Raw genomic sequence first — 20,089 nt, forward strand, 5'->3', positions numbered from 1 at the left:
ATTTAGTTCGAGCTTTCAAATCTAGTAGAGTGATTTCACTGATGATCACTTGTCTCCCTCAGGAACAGGAGCTGTAAATGTTAACAACACATGCTGATGTCCCATCTATCTGCCTATATATATTTCTGCTCTTTAATATGTTTTAACACATCATGACCAGCAGGGAAAGAGAGTGTAATTTTTTAAACATATTTATGTGTTCTGTAGGAAAACATCTATTTGGGGTTTATCTAATCTTTAAAATAATTAGGTAAACTTATAATTAAATTGAAGCCTAGCATCCCTCGAAGGAATGCATATCTCCCGCTGCTTTTCATGCTGCAGTTTAAATTAAGATAACCTTACTTATGAGATGTTTTGAGATGTGATAGCACTCAGTGAAGGTGTTGGGGATGAGTCTCAGCTACTACCACAAACTATTAATCATACTTTCTGAGAGTTTCAGTAAAATTTGTTGGTTTAGAAGCCATTTTGCTTACACTAAAAACAATTTAACACTCACAGACATGAGGCATTATTGTATATTTGCCTTCAATAATAAAAATTAAAGGTACAATTGGAATAGCAGCATCATTAATTCCACCTAATAGTCAGTATGAGAGTCAAAACATGTATTTTTTCAGGTGACCACATGCCAAACTGACTAAATGAAACCTCAGTTCAAGCGTTTGGATTGGCTCTTTGCCGACTGTGGGAACATCCAACATGACTGAGAGGAAATAAACAATGTAGTGTTGCACTGGAACTTTTCAAGAAGTCTTTCTTTTCACTTTTGCCAATTAGAAAGTCTTTTTAAGTCTTAAATAAAAACATAAAGTACCTCACTTATGCCAAATATCAAAACAGGTAAAAACCTAACTGAATATTAGGGATAGGAACTTGTTAAGATGTTTTAATAATGTTTATTAAATTGTTTAATGTTGTCTACATTATATTGGTAGCTGAAAAACTATGACAATATTTGACTAATGCTAAAAAATATAATATCAAACAATTTATCCACTATTATGTGACCTGAGAAAATTCAGAGGCTTTATCTTAAATCTCAAGGCTTTTTAGATTTATTTTACTCCTTAAACTATACTCTTATATATCTTCTTCAATATACTATACTGTTATATTTAAATACAAAGTTCAAACTAATAAAGAGACAAATTTTCAACACAGCAATGCATCTGTAATTACTCATGATTAGATATCTTGTGAACTTGTTCAAAGTTTGCACAATTAGTGCTTCTTTTTCTGCTGATTTTGGTATTTAACTATACATTCTTTATGCTTATTTCGCATTTCCTCCCGACAGCGTTGTTGCATATTCTGTATTTATGCCAAACTTCTCACTGTTGAAGAAAGGACCCATTTCAATTTTTATAAAGTTGAGAAATCACATTATGAAATGGTAAACTGGTATAATGTGGAAAAAAATGCAGAATTGAGAGTTGGATATCAGTTACAAGTGCTTGTGTTCAAACGGCACTCTGTAATGATAGCAGGTGTTTGTTTTGTCATGACACCATCATGTCATGAATGGAACTGATCCCTTCCATTAGTCAAATGGCTAACAGCACTCGGGTATTCAGGCAGACCATGACCATTGTTCACGATAATGCAATCCAGAGTTGGATTTCTGGGTAATTGAGAAATGCCAGCATGTTTCAAACGCACGGTACCGCCATGGTTGTTTGCTCTTCTCCCAAAGCAAACACAGCAATTACAGGCGCTGTCAGTCACTGTCAAAAGTGGCATCAGTGATCAATCCAGCTCATTGGGCTCAGGACATTAGACACGAACATATATGAAGGCAGTTCAACCCTCCCCCAGCTCCTTCAGCTTCCTTCAGTCAGATCGAAGGAGACTGTGTGCTGCAGGTTGCTGGAACACCTGAGCACTTGGACTGGGAATTTTCCTCCTTATGCATAAAATTTCGACAATATTCCCTTTTGCTCTTCATTCTTTTTAGCCAGCATTGTATGTGACTGTGGCTCAGGGGGGATAGTGCTTCTCTGCTAATCTGATGTTGGCATGCGAGTCTCTTTTCTTTGGCTGAATACCCACAATTCTTCAGCAGATACTTGTCTATTAAAAAGTGGTTTAAATTAGCTAGCTGCATGTGTTCTAGCAGGAATCTTTTTAAAAGCAGCTTTCTCCATATTTAGGAAAAACATTCATTTTCACTCTTAGTGACCCAAAAACTCTTGTAACTGTGACCAAGAATCATGTTCGTGTTCAATTGCACTTTTTCTTTGTTTTAGTTTATAATGGATGCAATTAAAATGCTGGCCAAGGATAATACCTCTAAAAAGACTTAATTTAGTAAAAAATATTATCACACCCTGAAATAATGCTCAAGGCTGTTTTGTTGCTGTAAATGTAATGTAATCCATTATTTCCATCCGAGCTTGTTGTTGTGTACTGACCGTTTATCTGTTTTAGGAAATTTGCAGGCAGATATCATTTTTAGCATAATGTCTTGATTTCTCAAAAAAAAAAAAAGATGGATGGTCAGGTAAAGATGATGCTCCAGGTGTTGCGATAAGTAGAAAGTTGGTAATTGAGAAATTAGTGCAGAAGAGAAGTAAGTAGTTCAAAGGAGCATGAGGCTGCTGTAAAACGACTCGAGGAACACGGTGAGCTCTACAGATGGATGAACGTGAGAGTATCTGAGTGCAGAGTTTTTCCTGTAAGTGCACAGTTATCACAGTCTCAAACCACAAAGGAAAACAGCCATAATAGCCCCTTTCTTTATTTTATCGTAGCCTTTGTGCATGTACATTATTCTCTTCTGCCCCTGTCGCCTTCGCACACAACAACAGATAGAGATCTATAACTCCGATTGCCAGTCTGAAGGGAACCAGGGGAAAAGGGCTTTGTTAGGCGACCGGTCCCCGCCTGCGCTGCTGCGCTCCAGCATGGGTAAAGAAACAGCTTTACACACTGACCTCAGAGCTGTTGTTTAATCACCAGGGCATTTTAATGGCTTGTCAGAGTAATGAAATATGGTTGGAGGCTACCTGGTGCAAACATTACGATAAATCCCTCTCACACAAGCCTACACAGGGCTTAATGGTTATAAATCATCACTTTGGGGAGAGAAAAATGACAGCTATTAAAATAATGAATGGGATGATTAATTTTTCACATTAAAGATTAAAAGCTATGAGAGGTATCATCAGATATTTGAGCTGCCGTAAACGTTTGAAAGTGAGAGCTTATTTCCCACACTTTATGACGCCTTCCGTTTCTTCACTGTCATCTGCGTTTCTGCCTTCTTTTTTAAACCTTTTTTTCATTCATTTTCTCCTTCTTTTGTGTGTGCTGTGGCTGGGTGTGCCACCGACATGCCTTATGCCTAATTTGTGCTCTTGTAATAGTGCTCTGAGGAAAAGCTTTGAAGAACACTTATAGCTTGAGGCAGTACAGGACCCTCTCAGCCTCTCGGCAGCAGCTTCTCAAGGCGCGCACTGATGTTATCTCATACTTGTAAAGCTATTGTACCTATAGCCTCTCAAAGGAAAAAACAAAACAGCTGGACAAAGGTAAATGGCTTTCTCTGGACATTTTCTGTGGCTTTGCTTGTCAGCCAGAGAAGCTGCATCTCTTTTTCAGCCAGTAAGAACTTTAAGCTTTAAAATGCATGTCGAACAAAGACAGTAGATAATCGCACATGCTCACTGAGCTGGCATAAATCCCCTTGTATAGACAAACGGTGACAAGCTTTCCCTCTCCATCAGATGGCTCCCAGGAGAAGGTGTGCTATTGCATTCATTTCCAGGGGGACTCGCAGTGTTGTTCAAACATACATCACCCAAATAGCAAGGCAAAAGATTGGGGGGGAAAATCATAATTAGAACATTAATAACCATACACGTTAGAGAGCATAAGTGAGTTTTTTCATGATGAATGGGAATGTAAACAAAAGGCAGGAGAATAAGAGGTTCAATTAGAGATTCTGAACTGTCTCGGCTGAGACATGAGTGCACACTTCTTCCACTGTTGCCCAATTATTTTTGTATTCCCTGGCAGTGATAGTACAGCTTGTCCATCTGCAGCCTTTAAAGGGATATTCATAACGTCTCATTGAAGCAGCGATTAAACCTGTTGACAAAGCATAGGATAATTTCTTTTGTCCACTCATTGCAAAGTCAGGAATCTGTGCAGCTGAAGTTATTGACCATCTTGAGGGAAATTTAAACGATTCCTTTGGCATTTCCATCCGCTTTGCTTTGGATTCCTGCTTTTGTTTTTGTGTGTGAAGGATTTTTTTTTTCCCACATGTTGTCACCAGAGACACGCAGGACGGCCGCCTACGCCTCATTCATGTTGCTCCAGCTCCCTTTTTGCCGCCTGCTAATGATCCAGGGATGCCAAATAAAGGGCCACTGAAACAAAATGGTCAACTCCACTGGCCACTTTTATCTCAACCCTCCCCTCTCGAATCAATTCTGACATTTCATTCTGCCCTCATAGAAGGTAATGGTGCATTCAGAGGTTGTTACCGATAATGTTGAGATGGTATTGCTTGGTTTCATTGGATAGACGAACTGTAACCTCTGCTGTAGCTTCAGCTTCCCCTCCTCACTTCTTTGTACCTTCATTCTTGTTTTCCTCTCAGACTGAGGTGTTGGTCTTTACCAACTCAAATATCTCTATTGGCACGAAAGAGAGGGTGATTTTTTTTTTTTTTTCATTTTCTTCTAACAAGTAACCAAACCAGTGTTTGTATTTTCCTCCCACTCGTGTGTTCACACAACATGAAGAGAAAACACCCTTTTAAGTCGGCTAGTCAATATGCTGTTTCTAATATATTATTTACTGCCTATGGGCTGTATATCAGAATGCACTCAACAACTGTTTCGGTTTTGCAGTCATAATCATGTTGAGGAAAATCACAGAGCCAGATGTCTGGCCCTCGTTTTACAGCATTTATGTTTTCCTCTGAGTTTATGTAAAATTCATCCTTCTCCGTTTTATTTATTCCCCCGTTTTCACCGACTCAACAATTAGTCAATTCCCAATCAACAAGAGAAAAGAAATTGCTTTTAATTACTTTTGATAAATGACAAATTGTGTTGGCATGGTTCCCTGCAAATGCTTAATCAGGTGCTGGGCGGGGTAGGGAGGCGGGAACCAGGAGAAGGGATTTCTGCTGGGATGAAATCAATGCGCTCTCTCTGCGGTTCACCGGCTGGGCTGCTGGGCAACAGCCAACCTGAGGCCTGCGAAGATACACAAGTCAGCAGAAAAGCTCCGGCTTTATGGGAACAGTCACACACTGAGGCAGAAACATGCTCTCACACTCTGATATATGCGCCTTCTATAAGGGCTGTGGAGCTGGCGTTCACGTCTGCTCTCAGGATAAAATACAAAGACAGCTGATTCCATATTCAGACACAAAGGTACCGTAGTTACAAGTGTTCAAACTTAAAGCTCTCTACATGCGCTGCACATTAAACAGCACTAAATTCAGAGAAACATGAGCTAACTTGTTACTTCTGCTGGAAAGTTATACCTTAATTAGAACTCCAATAAACAGAGTACATCATAAACATAGCAAATGCAAATGTGGGAGCTCCCACAGGACAATGTAATCTCATGGGCTTTTCCTCTGGTTTGATTTGTGCCTCAGAAAGAAAAGCTGTAAAAACATGGTTTTAGGTTTGACTCAAAATCAGGCTCGACTCAATAAATCTTGGGCTACACTCTCAATATAAACCAGTGTGTTGTTTATATTTCAGTGAACTTTAAAAACTTGCTTTGGGAAGAACAAAATATAGACTTTGAGTATATCTAATGAATCCCTCTAAGCCATGTTTTCCGTTTAAATCTGTTTGTCCACAGGCTGGATTCCCTCATTTCCAGTGAGAGTAAACGGGTGAAACAAAATGCCTTTCAATAGGGGAGCATCAACAGATGAGCATTAAAGCACTTTTATAACTCTAACTCTACAAAAAATGCATCAAGGTTACATTAAAACTTTAGACTTAATTGGGAATAGTGTGCTTAGACTGTTGGTAATAGTATATTGTAAGGCTTAGACAAAATTTGCAGAAAACTGAACATTTTTAACATAGACAACAGTAATATGTTGGAAAAATCATCAAGAAAACTCATCCCTCTTTGGAGCTGTATATCTCAGACATACACCACAGATTTTAAACAAGTCATTAAAAGTTTGTTCTTGTCTGAAATGGCATTTTGATTTTTTTAAACTGTTTGTGCACAATCACAGTTTAAGTTTTACAATGTTTGTAATTGTACCACAAAATGTTTCGTCTAAAGTATGAAGGTTACCACACCTGAACTTTTCAGCTGTCTAAATGTTCCAAATATTTTTCAAACAAATTCTTCTTTTTTCAATGGTTTTTAGGCTTTTGTCCTTTTTGACTCAGTGTTTCTCTCAGATCCCCCCAGAGTGCAGGACACCCAAACTCCCATTGACTTCCATTGTGTCTGACCTGAAACCTTTCACTTCAAAACAGGAAGTGAAGGCTTGTGTTAACTTGTCTCCTACATAAGACACTGTAGACATAAAATATATCCATGTGTGATGGTCAGTTCTTTCACTATAAATGATAACTGCTTGTTTAAGGCTTATGTTGTGTTCTGTTCTTGTATGCTTCCTCATTAAGAGTGCTGTCAGGAAGTGACAGACAGTGTGGTTACCATGGTTACTCTAATGAGCCATTAACAGCAGCTATAACATTCCTTTTTAAATTAGGTTCTTTTTTACTCTTCCTGTACAGTTTATACATTAAAGCATCAGAATTTTGTCAGATTAGAATCTTAAATTCCTGTTGGGCTTTAGAAAAGAAAGTTGATGAATGGTGGAATTTCAGGCAGTAGCTACATTGGCAACCTTTTAAATTTTTCTATCAAAATTTCCTAGTTTTGAATTACTGTTTTACACACATTGTGCTGCCTAGAAGAACTCCTGGCTACAATGACTTGTGTGCAGGAAGTCATGACCGCTGAAGTTGTTTGTGTTTTATCTTTGATGTTCTGCTGCATTTAATGGCAACATGGAATTTAAAGAAAATCCTGCAAGAAGTTTAATTCCCTGTCAGAAGCTTTTGGACAATTTCTTTTCAGGGGGAAAAAACAACAAACAGTTTTTTATAGTAAACAGAATTCGTATTTATTTACTGGATCTTAGGTGAAACACGAGGACAACATGCAAACTCCACACAGAAAGACCTGTGACCTGTGACAGTGCTAACCCCAAACCTGTCATGCTGCCACGTGTGCTAGTGCTAGTTGATGAGAAGTCCAACATCCTGTTTCAAAGTTAAATTAATGCAGCATAACTGGTCAGCGAGAGGAAAGAAGGGTCAGAAAGACTTCATTTACAAACTGTATGATATGAAAAGTCAAATTTAAAGCGTTGTTTAAATTCTTTACATTGATTTATAGTGGTGAGGTATGTTCTGGTGTTGTGTTCATATGTTCAACCCATCACAGTACCGTAGATGGTGCTGGGAAATAAGAAAAACAAAAACAGTCTTAGGAACTTGAAACAACCCTAAATAAACTGTAATATAAACCGCAGGTTTGTGGTTGACAAAAGGGGAGTACTTTCTTAAGTGGTTCTCAGAATTATTAAAAAAATGCAGTAATGGTCTGATGGCTCCGAATAGTGGCTCGACATGTTCTATTCATCTATGGAACAGTAAAAATCAGCTTAAAATAATTATTAACTTTTTTCACTTGTTTGTTCTGAGCTAATTCACTGACTTTGTTTTAAAGAGCAGCATCCCATAATACTCCTGGTATCTGCTGACAGAAGTAAATACAGCCCGAAACTACAGATTCTTTCTGTTTAAAGGTGACAATAACAACAATCCAAACTAATATAAAAACAAAACAAATCTGAGCCAATGTCACAGTCATTAGAGTGAGACAGTCAGATTTATTTATTGAGTAAAACAAACTGCTTTCTTTCAGGTTATGTTTTTACAATTATATTATTTTAGGTATAATGATTTAAGTGCATTGTTGCTAATAAGTGCTTGTGCACAGCAGTGTTTCCTGTGTGTGCTGTAACAGGAACGTCACGTCTTCTCTTGCAGGCTTCATCAGCACCTGTGGCAGCAGCAGCGAGTCGAGTGACCCAGCTCCAGGCCGTCCGGCTTCACCCGTACATGGAGACCCCCAGCTGGGCAGGTCAGACCCCGACAACACCCTCAGACGCTCGTGTTTCACACCATGACACAAAAACAATTCGGCTTAACTTTAACTGTTCCTTCAGACAGAGCCACAGTGTTAAAGTTACCGTTGCTTTTGAGTTTTGGGTTTTAAAGCCTGATATCAGGATGACAGCTGATTCGGCGAGCGCACTGACAGCTAATACAGGAAGGTAGATGTGTGAAATCAAATACGATCGGCAACTCTGTAGAATATTGAAACAAAAGCAAATCAAAAATATAGTGGAAATGTCAAGAAAAACTTGACATTTCAAGATGAAAATAGGACTTTTGAAATAAAATCAAACTGGCACCATTATTGCACATGATAGGGGCACAAACGCCTCCTGTAATACATTTGGTGAAATTGGACTTTTGCAATTGGTTTTAGCTACAAGGAAATGGTTTCTCTTTAGGCAAAAAAGACAATGAGGTTATAACAATTAGGAGAAGATTGTGCTAAAAATTGCATCTGTTCTGTAAGAGAATCCTTTCCATTAAGAAATTGACTTTAGTTTTTACACCAACGTCAGATATGCAAATAAAAACTTTTCAAGCAGCTAAATTGTGATAAGCACTAAAAACAAATGTCCGAGTTGTGCAGCTGATATGGAGATGATTCAGCAGTAATCCGAACATCACAATCCCTGTGTGCATATTTTGTATTTTAGTTTTTGTTTAGGGCACTACATCCTCCAAAGAAAACAGACAAATCAGAGCCTCTGCATTCTTCCAAACTATGGGAACGGTTTTTCAAACTAACATTTTTTTGGTTCACTTTTATTTAGACTTGGGTGCAAAAACAATTCACAAGGTTCAGTTTTCTTATCACTGAAATGATGTTGAGTTGCACTGAAAATGTGTTTAAATCATGCATGACAGAGAAGTGCAATGTAATCATATATTGTGGTGTTTTTATTTAGTGAAAGTTAAAACATTTCACTGACACCATAGGTCATGGCAGCTTTGCACTTGCCACCTCTGCTACAGAGATTTGTCAAAACTCCTGCAAAACAACAAAAAGCTATATCTGGAAAAGTAGCGTGAGCTTCCAATGAAACATGAATTTTTCATGAATCTTATTGTGTCAGACTTCAGCTGAAAAGTAAACACAGAAAATGCCTAAACTGCTGTTGTGTTTAGCTGCACAGGGACCAGCAGTGGAGTTCTGGTGCATCGAATGTGCTTTTTTACAATTGAGGCAAAGCTTTCCAACTTCTTTTTATTTTTTACATTTATACAGGCTGAAAGCACAAAGAGGTCAGGTTAAAATAAACCAGGATTATTTTTTTAAGCTGTCCTGTTAAAATCAAAGTTTTTTGAAAACTTTTCATTCTTTTTTTGTTTTTTACCTAAAAGCCAATGGGTCGAATACCCGTGTCTTTTTTTCTGCCATGTAGACAAGTAGTTTTTGGTTATAAAGACTCCTGTGGTCAGTTTTTGTGATGCTTTGACACATTTTCAGTGTCTTAGTTGTCCTTTTTCTCACCTGGCCTCCTCCAAGAAGCCAGTCGCTCCAGACTCTGAATTAACAGCTTCACGCCCTTTCGGCGTGGAAGCACTCTTGCTGTGATAAAGGCTGCATGTATGCACGCCTTACTCTCCCCTATCCGGCCATATTGTGCTAATGTGTGCTGGTTAAGTAGCGCGAGACTGGAAAAAGACTCTTATCCATATGGCTGAGAGCCGGGGTGTCGGTGTGATCTCTCCCCAGATGAAGCCCTCTGCCACCCCGCCCGTCCTCCACGGAGCCATATAGCAGGTGGCAGTGAGGATCAATGGGTTTCCACCATTACCTCCTCTCCACTTCACATCTCCGGCGTCGTCTCCGGGGGGGGGCCCGCGGGGTATGCGGCGCGTCTCACTGCAGAACACCAGGAGAAATAGGGACGTTTTCCATTAGTCTAATTGCTCGGTTATAGTTCCATATTATTGCCATGATCACCACTGTGGCTTGATAATGATGGACCTCCTGTGACCCCCATGTGTAGCTGGTGGGTGTTATGCCTCCCCCGTTGCCACCCATTGAGACTGCGGTGGGTGTAGGCGGAGGGATCGAACTTAATGCTGAGCAGGAAACAAAAGGATAAACAGTCAAAGGAAGGAAAAAGACAAGACTCTTCAAACGGTTTGATGTAAGAGTTTAATCAAATAGATTTGGCTGTTTACTTTCTCAACAGGTACTGCATATGGCTGATTATAGGAATAAACACTTGAGCTTAAAACTGGCAATATGGGGCTGTTCTGCAGTAATTTGCTGCTGCAGTGGCCACTGGTTAGGAGTGTTTGTTTAATCACGATGTAATAAGAAAAATGGAAGAAAAGAGTTTTTATGCAGTTTAGGCCTTGTCAACCACCGCTCACGGACTCACTAAATGATAATCACTTTCTTCAAGCACAATATTACATTATACCCTCTTACATTGACTTTGTTCTTGGTAAATGGGGAGTATTATTTTCATTTTAAGGCAGTATGACGCAGTATTATTCCCACATCTTAGCACCCAGAGTACAGTAGGTTTTCCCCCATCAGCAATTACACGAGACGTCTTCCATCAGCGAGCAGATGAGGTGAGGATTATAATGAATTCATTTACCCTCAAAGACTCTGCCTTGCTTTTTTTTCCTGTTTATAATATGCTATTTGCATACGGATTGGAAAATTTGAAAAGCTCTGCCCTGGACTAATCGGCGCTGAATTTTTCACAGCGGACCTGTAGCTCTCCCTACAGGTCAGCACATAAAAGCTGCTTCCTGTTTGGGATTTGCTCTCAAACACTACAACTGTTACTGATTACCTCGCCCCTCTTTCCATAGAAGGAGAAAATCCTTGGCCGTATTCCTCTTTTTTTTTTACAGGTGTGGGTATTGATCTTTCGTCGTTGCTGCAGGGGAGTGTGTTCACTTAAAAGGCCCACTGATGTAGCAGAGCTTATTAAACAAATAGGCCAGAGAACAAGGCCACAATCGCTTTGAATCATGAAGCTGGTTGCTCGTCTTAAAGCACCACTGCATCAAATATGAAACGCTCTGCTAACAAGGTGTGTAATCTATTTCTAATCAGATCATATTTTATGAAACAAGGAGAAGGTTGAGCTTAAGTAAGAGAGAAAGATGGAGATTCAGGGAAGGCGGGGTTGGGGATTGTATTTTGAAATTGAATGTGACGGCCAGGGACCATGGCTTGATTTTACATGCATGGCTTTATAATGAAGCCATGCCAAATGGTCAGTAATGGTTAACTTTAGGGGGAGCTGGAGCCTTGCTGTAATGGGAGGCTAATTCAGGGCCCATACCGCCTTGACAGGCTGCAGAGCACAGCTGGAATATGGAGAAGGATGTAAGTTAGAGGCTTTGGGGCTGCACTAAAGGTCTGTATTTGTCTGCAAATTGCCAGGTTGCCTGAGGATATAACAGGGTCAAGTGTAGGGAAGCAATTTGTGTTCACAGATATAAATACAATAGAGAAACGCACTCAGAGACCGGCTAACTCACTCAAATCAAGTGCTGCGCAGGAGTGACTTCATGTTGTCATTGCAATTCAGGTCATGATCCTTTTTATATATAAATCTTTGTGCTGGTGGGTGCAGAGGCGAGTTTTCAGGGTTCTTTTATTTAGTTTTTGCTTGTGCTAAAAATAGTTTCAGACAGATAGATGCATGTATTTTAATATAAACACTTTTTTGTATGATTACATATTTGAAACAAGTGTTCATAGAATCTGAGTTGTGAAAACATTTATTCACAATGCAACTTTTTTAAAAGTGAGTTTGGTTGTTAAACTGTAAAAAGAAGAAACTTAATATAAAAACATTGGTTCATTTTGGTTGAATCAAGTAAAAACAATGATCCTGGAAATGTTTTTTTCTTTCCCTGCTCCTTTCTCTAATGAACAGGTAAACTCAATGACACACAGGCTGCCTCCTGCTGTCTGTAAATAGGACAGTCAGATAAAACCATTACTGCTCAGTTTTTTTTTTTTCTCTTCTGCCAAAACAAGAAAAAAAGTCACGGCAAAGATCACTGTGAGGGATCTCCTCTTTCTGAATGTACCAATTTGAAACTGAGCGTTCAAAAATTTAACAAGTTCACAAGTTAACTTTTGTAGGAATTTAAATTTAATTACTCACACACTCACAGGTGCCCGATTTTATCATAAAATAAAAGAGTAAAATCAAGAACATACAGGTGTGATTACCATTTCACCCAGCTAAACCTTCGGCTGTTTAGTTGAGTCGAGGCTAATTTATCTTTTATTTCTTATCAGGAGGACAAGCTTTAGATGTTTTGGGAGAATACTTGGAATGTTTTTTTTCTTTGCATTGTTATGTTTGTTTAGGTGGTGTTGTCAGTGTGCTATGGGTAGTTTTAGTGTTCGTTTTTTTCTCAAATAAAGCAAAAGTATCAGTTAACAAAATATCTAGAACAGTGTAGATGCAGTCTGTGTTTCTAACTCTGAAACTAATTTTATTCTTTTACTCATTGTTTGAGCATCTCACAAAGACATTTTGTGCAGAGCAGATTATTTGAATGTATTCTTCTTCCTGTTTACACCACCCTTAAAAATCTGATTAAAAATTTATTCTGACTGATATACTGATTAAGAGTTAAATTACTTTTTAGCTCTTTCAATACTTTTTACTTTTTTTTGCTTAAAGAGTAAAAAATCAGAGAAATGTACCTTACTTATCTGGTATTGTTCACAATCAAGATTTAAGGGAAAAACAACATCTAAATTTCCAGTGAAATGCACATTAAAGTGTTAATTGTTTCTGTACATTTGCATGTTTTCTATAACTCCTGAAAATGTAGAGTCTGCTCTTAATGGCTGCAGCTCGGCTGGCTTCAGCCACCTTTCAACATTAGCTCTGCTTAAACTTTAATCTGAGGACGCTTTGCTGCTTTAGATGTTTGTGTAGAAGTGAAGTACAAACAAAGCAAAAACACATAAACAACAAGAAAACACTGGGTTTGAATTTATGGTGGATTTTAAAATGGAGTGTGCAGAATTTAGTGGCATCTAGTGGCAACATTGCCAATTCCAAGCAAATTAAAATCCACCACCCCAAACTCCCATTCAGAAACTTTGATGGCTGCAAAACATAAATATACAAAAGCTGCACAGAGCTAGACTTTCTTTAGTCTGAAATCCTGTAGGCAGACAGTGGTGCAACATGCTGCACTGCACATGAGAAAAACTGCAGCATCTGCAGTCATAAAAAGCTTGTTCTCAAGTAATGGAAGATTATTTCTCTTCAAGCAATTCTACATCCATGAAAACATCAAAACAAATAAAACGTCATGTTTCTGCCAACACCCGTGCTGCACACAGGATGTTTCAGACAACAGGTATTTGTGCATGTTGCTAAAAACACAATTTGTACGTCAGAAGTAAAGACAACAAAAGTTCCTGTAGATACAAAAAATAAATAAAAAAATGCAACATGTCTGAAGTAAAATCTGCAGAAAGAAACATTTTGCATTTCTGACAAGCACCACGTTTCAAATGATGCTCATGAGAAAGATTAAGGAAATTCTTCAGAAATCAGTTTCTGTGTAAATACAAAAAAAAGGAAACATTTACCATGTTGAAGAGAAAAAAGAAGAATGCAAAGCATTGCATTTAGTTTCAATGGTTCTCTGGTAACTCCGATAGCTTCACTTTGTTAGGTCCTGATAGTGTTTTCAGGGGCCCTCTGCTGCCAGCACAGGGGTGATGGGAAAAAGAGGGGAGGAGGAGCAGAGGGAGAAAAGAGGAAGGATGCCTGCGTCTTTAAAAGGTAGATGGAGTGAGGGAGCGGGGTGGACGGGTGGCTGGCAGGATTGTGCTGACGGCAGGGCTTTGGTTCAGAGCATGCCCATTAGAGGGAGCCATAAATCCTGGGCTCTCTGGGCCGGGCTGTGTCAGCAGTCCACTGAATGAATTGATTTTAAACGCCACTGGAAAAAAAGAGAAAGTGCGAGAGACAGAGAGAGGGAGAGAGAGGGGGAGAAATGGGAGGGAGAGTGACTATTTAATTCACCCTCCGCCAGAAGCCCACAACCCGTTCCACCCAGCTTCTCAATTCAGGACTGTCGTTGAAAAGGGGGAGGAGGGAAGTCAAGAAACACTGAAACTGTCACCAACAACAAGCCCACGGCTACACAGCCCCCACACATTTGATTTAAACAGGAGGGAAACACACAAACCAGATACATAATCTCAAATTCCATACAGCATTTGTTCTCCCACCCCTCTAATTTTTCCTCTCAGCCTTTTCTTTTTTTATATCTCCACAAGAGAAATGAGACATATCGTAAAAAAAAAACAAAAAAAAACAGAAGTGTGTGTGTGGTGGAGTGGAGGGGGGGGGGGGGCAGCTGCATTTGAAATTCAAATGTGTTGGATTTTGAAATTGATGTATGTGTTTATTCATTTACGAGCAGCATCCATGTGTGCATGCATTTATATATTATCAGCAGCAATGAAACGCTGCATAGACGGCTTGGAGCCCATCTTTCTCCTCCATGTGCCCCCTCGTCTTTGTTTCCACCTCAAGCTGCAGTTGCTGTTCTGTTCGGCGCTGCAAAAAATATGTCTGCAAACAGACACACTGTAAATTGTACATGAGGACCCGCGTCGGAATGGCATCCCTTTTTATATGTAAACAGATTTACCATGCATACAAACTTTCATTTTGTCATTCTTCATCCCTTCATGGCCCTGCGTGTGCAGACCTGTTGGAGTGTCATCAGGCTGTGTGTTGGTGGAGCTGCAGCACCACAGAGAGCAGGGGGACAAACTCCACAAAGCCTGCAGTGCAAAAAGAATCTAAGGAGGACAGCTCTAATCAATTTCATTAGATGAATAAATATGTGAAACTCCTCTGAGACAATAACCACATTAAAGTTGACCCCGATCTTCCTAAATTAAAGGCTGTTTTGATCGTTACACTGATGTAACAGGAAGTTGTCAGGGATTTATCACTCTGTTAGTCTTCCTGATCACTTTAGAAGAAAAAGATGGAGCCTTTTTAAAAAGCTTTTTGTTGCAGATACATGGTTGCACATTGTGTTTTTAAAAGAATGCTATAATTGGGGAGAAAAAGCAAAATCATATAGCTGGATTTTTATTTTGAAAATGGCTTTAAAAAATCCTTTAAAATAATCATGTTAACCAAACAACTTCAACATTTTAGGTTCTTTCAGGATAAACTGCAGCTCACCTTGAAGGTACAAGAACAAGAATCAGATACTTTGAAACACTTGGATGCTTTCAGATCCAGAAACTGTATTTCTAAACAAATGAATAAGTCTCAAGTTGTTTTGAGCTGCAGTATTTAAATTCTGTTGAATTTAAATAAATACGTTCATGTTCTATCATTTTACATTAATGAGGTTTTTGTTGCAACAAAATTATGTTTAAAAAACAAAAAATAAGTTAAAACAACTAACAACTGCTAAACTTCAAAGAAAGAATGACAATAATTGTGTTTTATCTAAAATGTTCCTGTTTTGCATCTGTACAAATGAATGCTTAGAGTCCTAAAGATCAAAATTCTTTGCTTCAAATATTCATTAAATCAGTGCAAATAGGAGATTTGTTGTTTGGACTTAGTTTTTTACAGCCAAAAAATAATAATTTAAATTTAACTAACATTAAGTCTCTGAGACACATTACTACTGATGGAAAGACTCCAAAAGCTGCAGGTTACATTTCACAATGAGCATGATTGTGTAACGGTGTCGGAACAAATTGTAGCCCAGTCAGACAGATTCTGCTTCATTTTGTCCAGTAAAGAGCAGCTCTGTGAGATCTCTGAATAAAAGGTGGAGCAAACTGTGAAGTGTGAGGCAACAATGAGCACAGAGAGGCTGACGAGCTGCTGGGATGATGACAGATGTGGGTTTGTCACTTTCACTGACCTATTTAACTTCAGTCACTGAGAATTATCTTTGGGGCTGTTTTTTTGGGGCTTTTCATTTATTTTGGAATAACTTAAGTTTTCGTTCTTGGATAAATAAAAAAAACTGTATTTTAGGAATCAATTCAGCAAACACCTGTCAACCAGATTCCCAAGTTTGGTTGCGTTTGTGATGGGAGGAAAGTGAGAGGGGAGGGACATGGGAAAGGAAGCGGGGAGGCTTTGGAAAGGGGGGGTGGCGTCCTCTCTGGCTCATTACGCTGTTTAAAGAGCCGGCGCCTCCGAATCACCTGCCCACTTCCATGCTTCAAACAAGCTCAGCCACCAGGGATCATACATCAACTTCTCCATCAGTCCCCCCGGCTTCACTTTTTCTCTATTCGGCTGCTGACACACGAGTCTCACATACAACCCACACAGCCGATGTGGGAAACAGATAGCTTTGCTTGTTGAATACTGATGTCACGCCAGCAACAACAAGAATTATAAATTAGCCACAAAGCTGCCTTATGTTGTTATATATGTGATCATGAAGTTAATTGAATGCTTCCAGTGGACTTGGAGCATCAGAGGCCCGGTTTGGGGCCTTAACATTCCTACTGTATGTAAAAACTCCACTTCCTCATGCCTAATTACCCACAGGCTAAGGCATGAGGAGGACCCGCTGTGTATTACTATAAAGATTGTGAGGATATTTCACTTTGAAAAATGGTGAAGCACACAGGACTAAGGGTTTGATTACAAGGAGTGGGGCACACAGCCTCTACATCTTCCTTCCCTCATTTCAATTATGGCTGACTGGAGGCGCGGTGCTGCCACCGTCCTCAAATAAAACTAAAATATGATAAAGCTGAAATATCAGGCCCGGGACTGCTCCAAGCCTCCAGCCATGTAAGGCACTGATACTCGGCATGTAATTACAACATTTGCCAATATTTTTTTGATGGGGGGGGGTTCAGCATGGATATGAATGAAAAGAGGGGGGAGGAGAGGCATGAGGAACGCTGATGACACATGATAAAAAGCACATTTCATTTTTCCTTCCCTGTGGAAAACCGGGGAGATGCCTGCAAAGGGCTGCCGTGGCTCTCCTCTCTGTGAAGGTGTGGGATAACTGTGTTATTTTTACACTCTGAGATCATTACTCATGTGAAGATGCTTGAGTGAGAGGATCTGCTGTCATAACAGCGGACGGCGAGCGTGGAGAGATCCGAAAAGTGTCAGTTCTTGTCATCTGAAAAAAGGCATTCTTGTGTTTCAAATGCAGCTCTGTGGTATTCCATCTCACCAATCCAGCGGCTGTAAGCAAATATTTATTTCATTCTTTTTTTTATTGTAGGGTGAGAGAAATGCACCACAAAGCACACTCTTTATTCAACTCATGTTTGCCCTTTTAAACACTGCCCTCTGTGACCCCCCACAGACGGGGAGCGTTGTGCAATGTGCTCGTTTTCTCACCATGACGCCTCAGCAAGCTGGATCTCCTCTGGAGCCCGCGTTCCTCCGTGGCCCTGGCATTCCTGGCAGCTGCAGTTCAGCGTCCTTTACGTCAGTGTTAATAACAGTGTGGCATGCTCGCCACGTCACCGCTGCCACTCCGGGTCAGCGCTCCGCAGTTTTGGGCTTTGGGAGGAAATCCCAGCCAGTGTGCTTCTGACATATCAGCTACATTATGATGCATGCAAATAGACAGAGGATTTACAATGAATGTAATTTATTTTAGCACCTTCTTTTATCATCCATTATTTGCTTTGGGAATAGATCTTATTCAGTTTATGTTTGCTAAGCTAAAGCTTACAATACAAACGTTTTAGCAATTAGTTTTAGCAAAGATGCATGTTTATGATATGTGTGATTTGGGACCTGACATGTTAGCTCTCCGGAGGCTCATTTTGGTTTAATCTTTTTATAATTTTTCCCCTATGAATGTAAGGAGCTGCAAGTGGGGAAAAAAACACCAGCATAGGCCATAAGAAGAAGCATTAATTTCCAAGAGTTTTCTGCTTTCATTCATTCATTCTTTTTTGTGAAAATTGATTAAAATTTAGGAAAACCCTGAAGTCTGCATTATAACATTTTTGATGCATGATTAAAATCAGTACTGGTTCATTTTCTAGAGTTTATTAATAATTTTTTTTAGTTTAAAGCACATGAATGCATCATTTTGTTGATTTGATCTTGCTTATTAAATGTGAAAGATGACAGAAGTCTTTTTGGCAACATTTGGCAACTCCCCGGAGCTTTACATTTATTATTTATTACTTTATTTAGTTTTATTTTACTCCTCAGAGTGTTGAAGTAGCTCCAGCACCTGCTTTTCAAAGTGAAGGAGGAAATGTTTTTGCAGAGGGAAGAGCTTCTGCAGCAAAAATCAAGAACTATTCCACCCCTCCCTTCACTCGTCACAGTGTGGGGGATTCAATCAAAAGTCTGACCTGTGACCTGTTCTCCGAGAAACAAACAGCCCGCAGAGTCTCCGAAGACCAAAGCCATCAGAGAAGGGCGGCTCGTGTGTGAGCCAAATCGTGGCACCGCTCTGAAAGCCTCCATCATAGAAAAAATGTGAGTTGTCGCAGTGGAGAGTGACTAGCATGGTGGTACATTGATACATTGATGCAGTGAATGCCTTGGACAGTGCAGTAAAAGTGCTGAGGTTGAAATTAAGCTGTTATCTCTCGCATGTATCACCAGGGAGGCAAGAAGCAGTGGAGCAGAGCCAGTAGCCTGTTTGCTTTACTGTTATTGCCTCTGCGTGTCCATCCTCATCTGACTCGCCTTGTGTTCCGACATTTTAAATGCAACACTGCGTTTGTTCACCTTTGTGTTTCGAAACAATCTCTCCTGTTGTTACAAAAAAACATTCACTTCTTTATTGTTTTTTGTTTAATTCATTAACTGCGCTGTGTGAAGCATTTTAACATGAATGTAAATTACAAGCTTAATGTCTCTGAAATAATTATAGTAACAGAAACACACAATACCATGACTAAGAAAATTGTCCGGATCCAAGCTGGGCTGTACATATACATCATCAGAATTATTAGTTTATTTCGAATATTACAAAAAATATGTTAAAAACATAGTTTGAGTGAAACAAGTTGGTAAACTGTGCAATATTCTCTGCTTAATTGAACTTAGGTTTCCAATTAGTGGTTTATTAGTGTTTTGTCCCTATTTTCAGTTGAGCTTCTTGTAACAAAAAACGTGTTTAATGACTTCTGGTATTATAATATTTGAATTCACTGAAGAGTAAACAGTACTTGAATGGATTTACATTAATTTCTTTAAAACATATAAACACCATCTAAAGCAATATTCCCTTAACATGTAATTTGTGTGTTTTGGTGGAAACCTGGTGCCTCTGCGTTGGATTTGGAGGAATGTTTATGCACTATATGTGTTACTAATAGTAGTTTTTTCTCTCTTTAATTGCTCAAGCAGAGAAAACAGCCCTTCAGAGACAGGAAGTTATTCAGATTTTCATCTGATTACCGCTTTCATTGAAGCTCAAATACCAGTGCTGTCCGGTTGTGTTAATATATTTAAGATAATGTAAATTTTCACATTACTAATTAACATTTAAAAAAAATGGCTAGGAGTAAAACACTAAACAGTTTTTTCTCACAACAAAATCTTGACATCCCCCCTCCCCCACCCCAATTTTGGGTCAAGATTACCTTTAATTTTTTGTCCAAAAATTTAGAAAATATTAGTTTATAGCTGGTAGTTAATATAATGAAAGAAAATGTCTGGTGGAAATTTATCAGTTTTTGTGTAGGGGATTTTGACCGGTTCTTCCTGCAAAAGGATTCTATGATTTTTATTTATTTTATTTTAAGTTCATCCATATGCTTAAGAGTCTTGTACCTTTTTCACATGATGCAGTTTGAATTTTTTGTTTTTCAATTGTTTTAAAGATATGTTTCCTGATAATTAACAAAATTTAAACATAACTTGCCAACTAAAACCTTCTTTCATAAATGGCTTCAAGAAAAGCCCAAACCT

The 20,089-nt window shown here is 39.0% G+C and overlaps 1 protein-coding gene across 8 annotated transcripts in view; it reads left to right on the forward strand.

The window, feature by feature from the left end:
• Positions 1-20,089, forward strand: part of rbfox3a (RNA binding fox-1 homolog 3a) — a 562,538-nt gene that overhangs the window by 342,906 nt on the left and 199,543 nt on the right. For all 8 annotated transcript variants that reach the window (XM_017419378.3, XM_017419373.3, XM_025006644.2 and 5 more), the window contains one exon: positions 8,067-8,160. In XM_017419378.3, coding sequence (XP_017274867.1) covers positions 8,139-8,160 — 22 coding nt within the window. In that variant the 5' untranslated portion in view covers positions 8,067-8,138. The remainder of the gene's footprint in view (positions 1-8,066; positions 8,161-20,089) is intronic.

Source organism: Kryptolebias marmoratus, linkage group LG12 (assembly GCF_001649575.2).
Source record: "Kryptolebias marmoratus isolate JLee-2015 linkage group LG12, ASM164957v2, whole genome shotgun sequence".
In the NCBI taxonomy this organism is placed as follows: domain Eukaryota; kingdom Metazoa; phylum Chordata; class Actinopteri; order Cyprinodontiformes; family Rivulidae; genus Kryptolebias; species Kryptolebias marmoratus.